The following is a 14,965-nucleotide window of genomic DNA, read 5'->3' on the forward strand; positions in this document are numbered from 1 at the left end:
CAAAAATGGTCAAGGCGACAGGGCTCTTAAAGTTGAGAGTGAAATTGTAAAGTTTAGAGGGAAATTGAAGTTTACAGCGCAACTGTAAACTTTATAAAGCAACTGTAAAGTTGAGAGCAACATTGTGAATTTTACAGTGCAATTGTAAAACTGTAAAGTTTACAGAGCACCTAAAGTTAAAAACAAAATTGAAGTTTACAGTGCAATTGTAACATTTACAGCACAACGGTACATTTCAGAGCCAAATGGTAAATCTTACAGAGCACTTAAATTTAAAACAGTAAAGCTTACAGAGCACCAAAAGTTGAAAGAAAATTTGAAGTTTACAGTGCAACTGTAAAGTTTACAGCACAACGGTACAATTGTAGGCAAAACTGTCAAGAGCGCCTAAAGTTGAGAGCAAAATTGTAGTTTGTAATGAGTTAAGAGCAAAATTGTGAATGTTTACAGTGCAATTGTAAAGCTTGCATAATAGCTCACAGAACACCTAAAGTAGAGAGCAAAATTTTAAAGTTGAGAGCAAAACTGAAGTTTACAGTACAATTGTAAAACATGCACAATTGTAAAACTGTTAAGAGCGCCTAAAGTTGAGAGAAAAATTATAGTTTGTAATGTTTACAACGTGAATTTCACAGTGCAATTGTAAAGCGTGCAAAATTGTAAAACTGTCAAGCTTACAGAGAACCAAAAGTTGAGCAAAATTGTAGTTTGTAATGTTTACAAAGCAATTTAAAAGTTAAGAGCAAAAATTGTGAATGTTTACAGTGTGATTGTAAAGCTTGTACAATTGTAAGACTGTAAAGTTCACAGAACACCTCAAATTGAGAACAAAATTGTAGTTTACAGTGCAACTGTACATTTTAAAGCAAACCTGTAAAGTTTACAGAGCACCTAAAGTTGAGCAAAACTGTAGTTTACAGTGCAATTGTAAAGATTACAACTGTAAAGTTGAGAGCAAAATTGTGGATTTAACAGTGCAGTTTACAATTTATTTATATATTTTTTTACAATTCCACACATTCAAATTAACTCATGTCCAAAAGTAAGCTTATACAAGCATGATTTAAATGTGAAATACATTTCACAATGTCAGTCTAGAGCACAATACATTAAGCCAACTCATTAGGAAAGGAATTCTGGGTTGGTTTACCAGTGGTTCTCCATAGAGGGCCTTAGAGAGAACGCTGCACACTTCTTGTAAGCTTCCGTCCAGTAGCATACTCTGAAGCCCTGCCATGAAACTGCCATCTCCCTTCCCCAGCTCCTCGGCAAACACTACATGAACAAACACACTCAAGAGATCAAACCAGCCCACACACAAACCAGGCATCCCATAATCCTGAGCGGTCTGCTGAGAGGAATGTATGGAAGTAAAATAATCTCAAATGTTTTTGAAACAAAAAGCCTGTTGAATTGCACTACTTGAAAAATAATAGGCATTGCATTAACCATGCTTGCATTTTAATGCATTGTATTTTTAGGGCTTGCATTTTTATGGGCTGAAATTCAACATGGTTGAATATTTAAGCTGTGAATATTTCAATTAAAAACATTTCAAACACATTTTCATTATTAAAAATTCCATAATCCATATTCACCTTTCATATTTCACTTCCAAAATATTCAAACTGTTTAAAAATACAACCTATAATATTCAACAGGCAATTTTCGGTCCATTTTATTTCGCTTCCACAAATTCGCTTCCACAAATTCAGTGGTTCAAATTCGACAGTAAATTCAACGGAACTGCAGGAAAAGCAATAGATTATCGAGCATACTATCCATCTGCTGTTAGTCAATCCCACCAGCAGGTGGTGCAAAAGCGCGTGTTGTTGACGAAGACCAGCAACAGTTAGAGCAAGCCATTCATTCATAAAATGAAAATGATTACCCGTATCAGTATATATATGCGGAAAAGATGATAAAGACACAAAAGCTGTGTTTATGTTTCATTCAATAACTTCATTGTTACATTTTGTAGCCTACATGTTATCAGTAGTGCTGGGCGGTTTACCGGTTCATACCGAATACCGGTGTTTATTTTTGTTACGATATGAATTTTTAATATACCGCAAAACCGGTGTATGTCGCTTTAATCGGAACGCGGCGCTGCGCGACACAGTCTCACCCCTCATTTACAACACACGTCTGCGGCGCATTACGGCTGCGACAAGGTTTTATTCCGTCCTCCACGCGGTGCGTCAAAATAGACTAGGCGCCTATATTTAGCGAAGCGGCGCGGAGAGCCGCTTCTGGGAAGCTTCGATCTGAAACACAAGCATTGACTAGAATGGGCACGAGACGTGTGGGGGTGAGAGTCTTTTTTTCTTGCGGCGCGCGTGTTTTTATACTGTATTAACGTATCTGAAGTGAACTGACGGTCTTAAGAAAAGTTTCTTTGTTATTACGATTGAATCTTTCTTTATCTTTCCTGATAAAGCAGTGTTTATGAGCGTTGCTGCTTTGTGTACAGCCGTTACCGGGGAAACCTAAAGCGCGCCTAAAGCGCTCCTAAAGCGCGTCCTGCTGGCACCTCTTTGTAAACAGCCTTGCAAACCTGTATTATTAATATTAGTGTGGATTTTTTCTATAATATTCACTCATGACAATAAAATAGGGCATTATAAGTAAATCTACTGCACTATTTCCTCTCTCACTCAGTAGAAAATGTGGTAAACACCCATCATGCTTGAGAAAAAAAAAACACACAAAAAAAAAAAACCGGTAAAAACCGTGAAACCGGTATAATTTAGAAAAAAACCGTGATGTTGATTTTTGGTCAAACCGCCCAGCACTAGTTATCAGCTTTCTCTACCTACATGAACAGGATTATAATCGGTTTCCCTCAATACCTCACACTCAAGGTTTCCCCTTCCGTCGGGGCAAAACGCTATGGACTAATACAGTGATATGAAAGACCAAATTCGCACCTTTATGGGGATGTAGGCTGTAGGCTACTATGGACTAAGAATATGAACGTAATGCGCAAAGTTTCATGCAGAGCGTTTCGTGATATACTGGCATAAAATCAACACTTGATCATTAACACTTTCTTTTCTCTTCTCTCTCTCTCTCTACACACACACACACACGTGTGTGTGTGTGTGTGTGTGTGTGTGTGTGTGTATAGAGAGAGAGAGAGAGAGAGAGAGAGAGAGAGAGAGAGAGAGAGAGAGAGAGAGAGAGAGAGAGAGAGAGAGAGAGAGAGAGAGAGAGAGAGAGAGAGAGAGAGAGAGAGAGAGAGAGAGAGAGAGAGAGAGAGAGAGAGAGAGTAGTACGTTGCATTAGCTTAAACTGGGAAGAGTCATAGTACTTGCATATTGTTGTCCTCCTATTGTTAGTTTAACTGTAAATCGCTTTGGATAAAAGCGTCTGCTAAATAAATGACTAAATGTAGCCTAAATGTAAAATTGGCTTGACATTTGGACATTCGCACATTTAGGGACCGTCTCAAAAGTTGCATACAACATTGGCATACACGTTTCTAACTTCAATAGCAAACTTTAATTTATTTGAATAAATATCAAAAATCCAAAGGCTGCGCATTATGGCTGGCACCACATGAACACTTTACAGTTGGTGTTATGACTGTAAGTCGTTCTATTCACATGCTATTGAAGTTTGAAACGTGTATACCAAAGACGTATACACTTTAGAGACGGTCCCTAAATGTGCGAATGTCCAACGTCAAGTCAACTTTATGCCAGTCTATCACTGGGAAACGCTCAGCATTAAACTTTGCGCGTTATTCTGAGTCAATCTGCTTGCCTGCGAGTTTGGTCTTTTATATCACTGTAATTAGTCCATTAAGCTACGTTAAGCGTTTTATATGTCCAGCAGGGGAATCCTGACGTTTTGAGGGAAACCCTAATAGCTTGCATGCAGCACATCGCCACAATATAAAGTTAAGGCAACTAAACAACCAAGAGAAATATACGTCAACCTCAAAAATGTAACATTAAGTTTCGGGGAATAACATTAACGTATAATCTTGTTCACGGTAGAGAAAGATGATTGTAGGCTACAGGGAAAGTAACCGTGAAGACACTGAATTTAACATACAACCGCCGTCATAATAATCACAAATACACTTACATTGCTGTTAAATGAGTTTAATGAATGAATGGCTTGCTCTAACAGTTGCTGGTCTTCGTCAACAACACGCGCTTTTGCACCACCTGCTGGTGGGATTGACTAACAGCAGATGGATAGTATGCTCGATAATCTATTGCTTTTCCTGCAGTTCCGTTGAATTTACTGTCGAATTTGAACCACTGAATTTGTGGAAGCGAATTTGTGGAAGCGAAATAAAATGGACCGAAAATTGCCTGTTGAATATTATAGGTTGTATTTTTAAACAGTTTGAATATTTTGGAAGTGAAATATGAAAGGTGAATATGGATTATGGAATTTTTAATAATGAAAATGTGTTTGAAATGTTTTTAATTGAAATATTCACAGCTTAAATATTCAACCATGTTGAATTTCAGCCCATAAAAATGCAAGCCCTAAAAATACAATGCATTAAAATGCAAGCATGGTTAATGCAATGCCTATTATTTTTCAAGTAGTGCAATTCAACAGGCTTTTTGTTTCAAAAACATTTGAGATTATTTTACTTCCATAGGAATGGTTCTACATAAGAGGTAGAAAACTTCACAGGTAGCACAATTTTGATACTATTTTACAGTTTTGTATTGTTTTTTTGTAAATACGTTATTTTCACTTCAATATACAGTAGTCAACATTTGAAGTAGATCAAAAACTTTCATCAAAAGTTATACATGAATTTTGAACAATACCCGTTCTTGTCCTTGTCTAGCCCTGTTCGGAGGGGACTAGTTTACCATGGAGAGATGGTGTAAAGCAATTATTACCAGAGCTTATCTGTGATTTTAGTCCCGTCCGGATGTGCATCTCAGTAATCTTATGGACAATGCCAGTAAAGATTACTGCAACTTTTATCTTCAGTAAAAACGTCCGGAAAAAAGACCTCAGGTAATACTAATCCCGTGCGAATAGACCCGCTGTAAATATGTACGTAAATATTTCGTGTTTAAAAGTAGTTTTCTGCGTTTTTTTCAAGTATGGAGACGCTTGAAAAAGCATTGTTGCGTTCTAGACGCTGGGACAAGTCTGTGGCAAAACTTTTCCACACACCATTCAGATCAGAAAGAAGATCGAAAGCACTTGTTAGAGGCACGAAACATCTTTTAGCGTTAGGTAAGTGCCTATTACCAACACAATCCAATCTCAAGTTAATTAATACATAGTTCGACCGGACATAACTGTTTTATATACATATAAAAATAGGTTATATGTGTTTGCGCACATGATGTCAGGAAGCAATGTAATACACACATGACGACAGGAGGGTGACGGCGGTGTGTAAATCGAGTTACTCTCCCTCTTCTGCTAGTTTTACTGAGATATCTTATCCCGTGCGAATTGGCCATTAGTATTGGACATCCTGTGGTAAAATCACATTACTCCATCTACCCTTGTAAAGTTAATCCCGTCCGAATAGGGCTTTTGATGAACTTTTTTGATCCACTTCAAATGTTGACTAACTGTAGTTCAATAAATTTTTAGAGAAGAGCTCTTTTTGGTATCTTACTGTGCTTGCAGTCTTCATCAGCCTGATCGTAGTCTTTCTGTTGAATCAAAAGAACACAAATCATTTACTTTTACCCCTTCCTAATCAAAACATGCTAATGGGTGCAAAACTAATAATGATGAAAATAAGAAATTATAAGTGGAAATATGGGTACTGTGAAAGTTACACATCAAGCATTTAAACGTTTTGAAATTGGCTGATAAAATCAATAGACATTGAAGATTTTCTCAACAAACTTCATGCAAAAGTTAGAGAACGTTAGTGTAATGACAATTTTATTGACGATCTGACTATATAGACCTTCAGAACACACTAAATGTCAAACTGAAACCTTTCACCTGAAACAATAAATTTAACACACACTTGTTTTATAGTTGTTGGACACTTGAGTCTAGTTGTGACAGACTAAAAACAGTGTTCGCGCTCGGGTCAAGCTAATCTTCAAAGACGGCTTTATCTTTTAATTAAGAAACACTGCAGGTCAAAGAGACAGGACAGGATATCACCAGCCAAACAGGGATAATGTTTTAAAGTGGGCAAAGTTGCTTGTTTTTGTTGTTGTAAAGTAATAATAATGATGCATGATGGATGTCTGTTTGGTGGTCTGGGTATGTCCTGATCTTCAGTGCTGCTATGTCCCTTACACACTCCGAATAGGTCATAGATGCCTCAAAACATACAAAAGTAGGATTTTTTCCCTTAGAAACAAATCTCAAAGTATTCAATATTTCCCCAAACACGTCAGTAATGTACTTTACACACCTGTATATGCTAGTGTAGATCGAAACCAAAGCAAACCAATAAAAAAAAAATCTTTTAAGTTAATAAATAACAAATTTCGTTAACACTTTACTGTACTTTTCACTGTACTTACCATAGTAATAACAGTAAAGTATGCATAATTACATGCAACTAACCCTCGACCAAACCCTAATCCTACCCTAACCCTATAGTAAGTACATGTAGTTGCTTAATACTCAGTACTCACATATATAATTAGTAATTATTTATTATTATTAATTACACTGTAACAATAACACCTTAAAATAAAGTGTAACCCAAATTTCCATACAAAGCTGAGCCCACTGTCATAAATCCACACATCCGGACACAACATGGATGAGCTTCTGTGTGGTGCAGTCTCACCAGCTGGAGTCGTGCTGCTATGCGGTAGAGCAGGGCACGCTTTCGGAGGAGGGTCGTGTTGGGGGTCGGGGTCCGGGGCCCCATGGCCAGCAGGGCCTCTGTGCTGTGGGCCACTGCCGCCTCATACTCCTGCCTCACTAATGATCCAATGGCCTCGTCACATGACTTCTGTGGCCTCCTGTCCTCCATGACTCTGGGACAGAGTTACTGTCAGGGGAGATACAAGGGGTTAAACACTTCAAAATATGCGAGTTGCAAACTTCTGTGCCTTGACATTTGCTTTTGCATTTACTTGTACAGCGGCCCCAAAGAGCATCTGGGGCCTCATTTATAAAACTGTGCGTAGGAACCTTACTAAAAGTGTACGTACGCACAAAAGCCAAAAATGGCGTACGCAAAAAAATATTCAGACTTATAAAACCGTGCGTACGCCAGAACCTGCGCAGAATTCACTTTATAAATCCCAGTCAGCGGAAGATTGTGCGTACATGCGTCTCCACCCGAAATAACCATATGTGGAGCTTACAACGCCTAGTTTTACTATGCAGATCCTCATCTACATATCATTTGCATATTATTATTCATCCACGTGATAACTTAAACGTTATCACGTGGATGAATAATCATATGCAAATGATATAAACGGTACAAGAAACATTACATTAATACAAATCAAGTAGTTGTCTATCCTTGCCTTGTTTTTGAATAGCCTACATAAATCAAATAGTGTAAAATACATTTCAGAGAAAGTCTTTTCCACTTGCCGAATTGTATTTTTAATTGATTTATATTTTTAATGAAAACAGATAGGCCTTGGGCATTATTTGCACGAAACTATTTTCTCAGACAATCTGGTATTATCATGATAAGCAATTATCTCTGTGGTTAAAATATTAAAGCACGCCACAGGAAAAGTGTTCAAAAACAATCGCATCCACAACAAATATTTCTATTGATTGACTATAAAAATTTTTTTTTGTAACTTTTCAGTATGATTTCATGTTTAAGTGTTTAACTCCATAATTTGAATAGCATATTTAATCTAAATGTTTATATCAGAAGTAAAACATAGTTTAAATCATTATTTTATTTATTTGAACTGCGTCAGTTTCACTAAACGGCCCAACGCGCTCGCTGGCGCGGACATTTAAGAAGGAATGAATATTTGCTTCAAGTGACAGGCTTGGTGAGTGAAATTATATTTGTATTATCTTTCTGTATTATGTTTAATTTTAATTCTAAATTCTAAAAGTGACCAAAAAGACATTTAACTCCAACTCACCATCGGAGTCGCCAAACTGCTCCGTCTCCAAAATGTGCGTACGCATGGGTCAGAGTTTGCGTTTAGGTGCGCATATTTTCACGTCAAGTTTTTCTTTATAAATCCCACCTTTTGCGCAGGAACTGGCGTACGCATGTTTTCAGCCCCATTTTGTGCGTACGCAAGCTTTATAAATGAGGCCCCTGGACACATAAGTCATACTTCAAAGACACTATGAAATGCTCTTAATTTTTTATGGAATATTGCAGTGATTTATACGTGCGCATACATTTTTTTATTCATTTGCCTCAATCATTAAACAAAATATCTTCCCCTCCCTCTTGCAGCTCATCTCTTCTCTTCTCTGATGATGCGTTTACTGGTGTGAGGGCGGGACAACCTGTCACTCACATGAGATCCACCAATAGCAAACCACAACCATCCAATCAATCCCCCATGGACAAAATCAAGCCCCACCCTACATCTGTTCTTGTGCGAGAAGCTGTTTCACGCTGATATATGTCATAATAGGGAAGAAAAGATTTTAAATCTGTCTGAAATCTGAATTTAAATTTTCAGTTCACTTGATTATTATTATTCCTCATTAGCCCTATTTGGACGGGATTAGGGTAGATGGAGTAATGTGATTTTACTACAGGACGTCTGTAATACTAATGGCCAATTCGCACAGGATAAGATATCTCAGTAAAACTAGCAGAAGTGGGAGAGTAACTCGATTTACACACCGCCGTCACCCTCCTGTCGTCATGTGTGTATTACATTGCTTCCTGATATCACTTGCACAAACACATATAACCTATTTTTATATATATAAAATAGTTATGTCCGGTCGAACAATGTATTAATTAACTTGAGATTGGATTGTGTTGGTAATAGGCACTTACCTAACGCTAAAAGATGTTTCGTGCCTCTAACAAGTGCTTTCGATCTTCTTTCTGATCTGAATGGTGTGTGGAAAAGTTTTGCCACAGACTTGTCCCAGCGTCTAGAACGCAACAATGCTTTTTCAAGCGTTTCCATACTTGAAAAAAACGCAGAAAACTACTTTTCAACATGAAATATTTACGTACATATTTACAGCGGGTCTATTCGCACAGGATTAGTATTACCTGAGGTAATTTTACCAGACCTTTTTACTGAAGGTAAAAGTCGCCGTAATCTTTACTGACATTGTCCATAAGATTACTGAGATGACACATTCAGACGGGACTAAAATCACAGAGAAGCTCTGGTAATTATTACTTTACACCAACTCTCCATGGTAAACTAGTCCCGTCCGAACAGGGCTTTTGACTTTGAATCAGCCGTTTTGGTGATAATTACTGGACGTATGAAGTCGGCTCTCCTCAAGTTCACACAGGCGTAGAAAATCACAGTACCACATATCAACAACAGGATCAACTAACACTTGACAACCACAAAGTTTCACAGTGCTTTTTATCTTGGAATTTGGTATTAAGCGGTCAGTTGAGATTTTCAAAGTTATGATTACTATTCAAGGCAGAAACAACTATAAAAACTGTTGAATGTCTATCTGAAAAACTGAAACCTGAGGAATGTACCGACTACCGAGACATTTAAATACACATTTTCACACCGGTTGCGCTGGTTTGTGGAAATACTATTGTTGTGTGGAGTCATTTTTCCTTTTCTGTAGTAATTAGGTCACAGCTGTAACGTCCATCTGGGCTGTGTTAGCAGAGGCTGCTGGGAACGCTTTTTCCACATTGTTTTTTTTTGGGGAACGCTCCAAAAAAATTATATTCTAAGCAACTCATGAAGCGACATATGTCCTGGATCAACTGATGACCGTCATATGGGCAGACGCCAGCTAAAGTTCAGTTATGACTGGAACTTTCATTACACTATCAAATAATAGTAAATAAAATAAAGGTACTAGTGCCTTAGTATTTTGGACATTTCGTGTGTTTTTAAATATGTACAACAGTAGGATCTATTTTATCATTAAAATATGAAGTGTACCAGTGTAAATGATTTTATAATTATTATGCACCATGGTATTTATCAAAGTACTACCATCTGATACCATCAATGCACAATGATGCCAGATAAGGGTGCTCCGATCACTGGAAGTAGTATTAGCCAAAACGATCGCTGAAATAAATAATACTGTTCTTAACAACAATGTATTTTAAGTGTAAAAAAAAAATGAAGAGATGAGGAAGTATCATGAATTGAGAACTCTTTATTTATTTATTTAAATATTTATTTATTAATATAACAAATTAAAAACAGAACAGTCTTTATCAACAGAGAGTAATCAAATGTAAAACCACTGTATAGTATTCACTGTATAAATTAAAGATAGATTAATCCTACTAAAGAGCAATAAGTGATAATCTCTTTGTATTTTGTTGTTTGATTAACATTGAAACAGACGGCAGAAGGAATATTAGGCTGCTGTCACTTTAAGACCGAATGCACGGATCCAGTATACTGATACACATGCCACTTATTTCCCAGCTGTTTATGTTCACTTAAGATGTAACCACCTGTGTTTTAAGCGAACACTCACCAAAACGGGCGTTTGGATATTTCTGTGTGTTTTTAACCTTTTAGGAGCGAAACCTGAAGCTCAAAGTTCACTTTGCCTCTCCGTGTTCTCCTTCGTCTCGGAGCGCGCACAGAAAGTCGCTCGAGGAACAGTATCACATTCACAGCTTAACGTAGTTTTAATAACTCTTTTTATTCATTATCAAACACGTCTTGCAGTTTGATAATAGTAGACTGTGTTTAACGACAATCACTGATCTAGCGGATTTAGAAGTTAGAGGGATATTTCAGCGCTGGAGAGATGAATGTGTATTTAAATTGGGTCATTTATGTAGTAGAAATGTGAAATTATTTTAGAAGTTGGTGCCTTCTAGACTGAGAAAAGGTTACAGAGGGCAGTATCGGAAGAAATTATACAACTAGGCTACTAGTCGATTATCGCAGTTTTATCGTGAGATCCCCCTATCCCCCTATGGCTGAATGAAGCAAAGCAATTTTAGCTGCGCATAGAAAAATTGTCTCTGGATTTTTGAGTCATCTGATCAGTCTTTATAGAGACCACCGATCAAACTATATCAAGCTATTATCGGCCGATAACAATTGGCGCCTGATCAATCGCAGCACTGCTGCCAGACAGTATAGAAAGGGTAACAAATAGGGATGTCCCGAGCCGATCTCAAGGATCGGTATTGGGGCCGGTTTAGCCTTTTTTTTTAATTTTTTTTTTATACCTGATTGGTATCGGCTATCCTAAGCCTGATCCTCTATTTTACAACTGCTGTCACGCAGGTGTTGAGCAGTAGGTGGCGGTATGCACTTCAAGTGGGTTTGCCAACCGCAATTAAAAGGTAAAGAAGCAGCTCAATGTGTGTGCGTGAATGAGGGGTGCGTCTCAATTAGCTCCCTAACTTCCTAGGTCATGAGTTCAGGTACTGCTAAGTACAGTGTGGCTCACTACACAATGAGACACTGTTTGCTCTATTTTCAGCGACATGACAACTTCCTCACTGAACAACAGCAGAACTGATATCTGTCCAACATTATTTTAATGTTATTAAAAATACATTTTGATAAATACTTTGCTTGTTACATAATTATCAAGTCTATTATAGCATTTTATGTTCATTACCTATCTAGCGATGTACGTTTCTGACATGCAATGGAATAATGGTTTGTATAAAAAATTAGCTGGCTCACGTGAATTATGTTGTTTCGCCCTTCTAAACTTCTGTTAAGGGAACATAGTGAGCATTGATGCTCCCTGGTTTCCGCGGTGCATTGTGGGACTTTTTAGGAAGCGACCGTTTCAGTGCACTGTTAGGATTCTGCGATTGATAGTGGTACAGCCCTAAAATGGCCGACTCCCTGATGAGTGCACTGACTACTGAACTAGGAAGCTGATTGAGACGCACCCGAGGTCTGTTTTAGCGTGCCACAATTTTGTAACAAATTACACTGGAAAGTTAATTATTTTTTGTTTATTTTTATCTGCCGTCAGACTGTCCGAGACATCATTGCCATAACCGTGTTGCGTCTTGCTTGCTCGGACTTGACTGACAAGTAAAATACAATAAGTTTATAAAATAAGAAGTTTACATCAGTAGTCCCATATTCGTAATTGTGACCATACAGTCTGTTTACATTTACAACGTCTAACATTGTAACTGATTTTTAGATCTACACGTATTTACATGTGCCTGTGTGTGTGTGTGTGTGTATATATTTGTATTTTTTTGAGTATCAAATCATCATAAGAATGATTTCTGAAGGATCATGAGACACTGAAGAATGGAGTAATGATGCCGAAAATTCAGCTTGGATCACAGAAAAAAATTATATTTTAAATTATATTAAAATAGAAAATCGTTATTATAAATTGTAATAATTTTTCACAATATTACAGTTTTTCTGTATTTTTGATCATATAAATGCAGGCTTGATGAGCAGAATATACTTCTTTCAAAAACTTAAATGGTAATGTTTCCAAACTTTTGACCGGTACTATAGGCCTATAAATGTATTATTTACTGTAATTGTTATATAGGAATTGATGTCAGATGACAAAAAAAAATATATACATGTTCTTCTTTTTTTTTTACATTTGAGCTCCTGCCTCTGATAAACTCTCTGCACATCCTTGTATAGATTGGAATGATTTTAATATCTTTAATGTAGACCTACTTGAAGTGTGCACCAAACACTAGAAAAGTATCGTATCGGGGATCGGTATCGACAGATACTCAATATTCAGTTCAACTCTGATGAGAGGCACAAAAAAACTTGATTGAGACATCCCTAGTAACAAACATTATTTATCATGAGAATATATATATATATATATATATATATATATATATATATATATATATATATATATATATATATATATATATATATATATATACACACACACATATGATATTCTGTAATAGTGTACAGTACACTAATATAATTATTTAGAAATGTCACTCGCTGCTTTGCAAATCTATTATTGAAACTATAGTCTACAACAAAATATCATAGTTATTGTTATATTGTCTAACTTTTATATATAGGCCTATATATACACATATATATATGAAACTATTACACAAATGTTTATTTGTCTTTACAGTTTACTATCATTCTGTCTTAAATTTTAGCTTTACACCAGTGCATGAATTCAGCTACTTTTATCATAACATCCATTTTTATTTTACATTTCTAAAATAATGTGGCCTGGGGACTCAAGAATGTAATAAACTGCAAACTTCATAAACGGTTTACCATTGAAGGACGAAAATTGTATACATTTAAACATGATATATAAATTTGATGAATCACATGAATTACTGATGTGTTATAGCCTACATTATATAATTTTTTTTTTTATGTAGCGTAAATGTCTTCAAACGTTGTATAAATAAAAGTTTGTAGCAGGCTGCTAAAAGCAAAACTGAAGAAAATATTAATAAAGTACCATATAACCATGTAACATGATACACATAACTGCACCACAGTTGATATTTGCATAACGTTCAATTTTCATGTTTAACACACCTCGTCCAGGGTCTCTCAGTCACACACACTTTACGACGGGACTGTCAGATATCACACACACAATAACACACAGTCTTAGCAAACCAACATCTAATTAACCACGAGCGCACCAAACAAGGCAACAGAGGCTCAGTAAAATATATAAACACTCTATATTTGGATTCCGGGTCAGTTAATAATAGATGTCCCGTCTGAGTGTGAGTGTGTGGCCGCGTCTCAAAAGCTATCGAGCTGCCTACCAAGACAACATTAGAGAGGAATCACCGTCACAGACGCGTTCCGCACGTACACGTTCCATCGTTCGATTCATACGTTTGACCAGGTCGAATAGAACGCGCGATTCGAACGTTCAAAATCCGCTTCCGATGGACAAAACGTGATGTCTAGGAAGGCAGCCCGCTAGGTTTTGAAACACCGCCACTGTGTCCGTTCAGAAAGAACAACAACAACTGCGTGTGTTCCGCCACATCAACGCGAATACTCACAATCAGCCAACGCGTGCAGCGAGATTTAATATATGATTACATGACGCTGATGATAATAAGCGATCGCTTCTACATAAAAGAGGAAGATAATAAAACGCGTATGCCTTCTGCGATGATCGCTGCTGCTCTCATGGCCTTGAGTTCCAGCCGCCCCCGGACACACACACACACACACACATATATATACACATCATCCTGCACAATTTACAAAACTATCTTTCCTGAATCTCACTCATTTGCACTCTGACTCAGCACTTATGCGTCTGTCGGCGTGTGTGTGTGATGATCAACACGGATGTGAAGTGCAGATCGCAGTTCCACGCGAACATCTTTAGCTGCTAGTCAGAGTAGCGCAGCTGCGATCAGGCCTTTTCATCATCACAGTAATCGTGCTAATGCGCGCCGCGATACCTCGCGTTCCGACGCGCGTGTTACACGAGCTGACAGCCGCGTGTCGATGGCGGGATCGACGGAGGAGAGAGCCGAGGAGGGCGAACGCCGCGCGGCAGAAAGGTGTTGGAGGAAGTCTGCACTTACCTAGCTTTACTTTCTACGCCATCTTGGATCCACTTGTCAGCTGTCGCAGTGCATTATGGGTCAGATATTTCTGCGCACCGCTTCCTGCCAGCACTCGCTCGGAACCAACACACTCTCTCACACACACACACACACACACACACACACACACACACACACACACACACACACACACACACACTGCAGGAGCCTCATGCAGATTCACGAAACATTCTTAAGAATAAAATTATTCTTAACTGCTATTTTCTTCTTATTTTCTACACATTTTAAAAACATTTCCTTTAAGAATGTTCTTATCTTTTCTTTTTAAGGTTGTTCTTGAGATAAAATTTGGTTACACTTTAT

General features: G+C 37.5%; 1 protein-coding gene across 3 annotated transcripts in view; it reads right to left on the bottom strand.

The window, feature by feature from the left end:
• The window catches only part of helz (helicase with zinc finger), a 75,553-nt gene extending 60,814 nt beyond the window's left edge, over positions 1–14,739 (bottom strand). For all 3 annotated transcript variants that reach the window (XM_081362791.1, XM_081362790.1, XM_081362789.1), the window contains exons 1-4: positions 14,621–14,739; positions 6,764–6,970; positions 5,618–5,654; positions 1,151–1,275 (exon numbers count right to left, since the gene is read on the bottom strand). In XM_081362791.1, the coding sequence (XP_081218917.1) occupies positions 1,151–1,275; positions 5,618–5,654; positions 6,764–6,952 (351 nt within the window). In that variant the 5' untranslated portion in view covers positions 6,953–6,970; positions 14,621–14,739. The remainder of the gene's footprint in view (positions 1–1,150; positions 1,276–5,617; positions 5,655–6,763; positions 6,971–14,620) is intronic.
• Positions 14,740–14,965: the final 226 nt, after the last annotated feature.

This window comes from Scardinius erythrophthalmus (assembly GCF_964197995.2).
Source record: "Scardinius erythrophthalmus genome assembly, chromosome: 1".
In the NCBI taxonomy this organism is placed as follows: Eukaryota; Metazoa; Chordata; class Actinopteri; order Cypriniformes; family Leuciscidae; genus Scardinius; species Scardinius erythrophthalmus.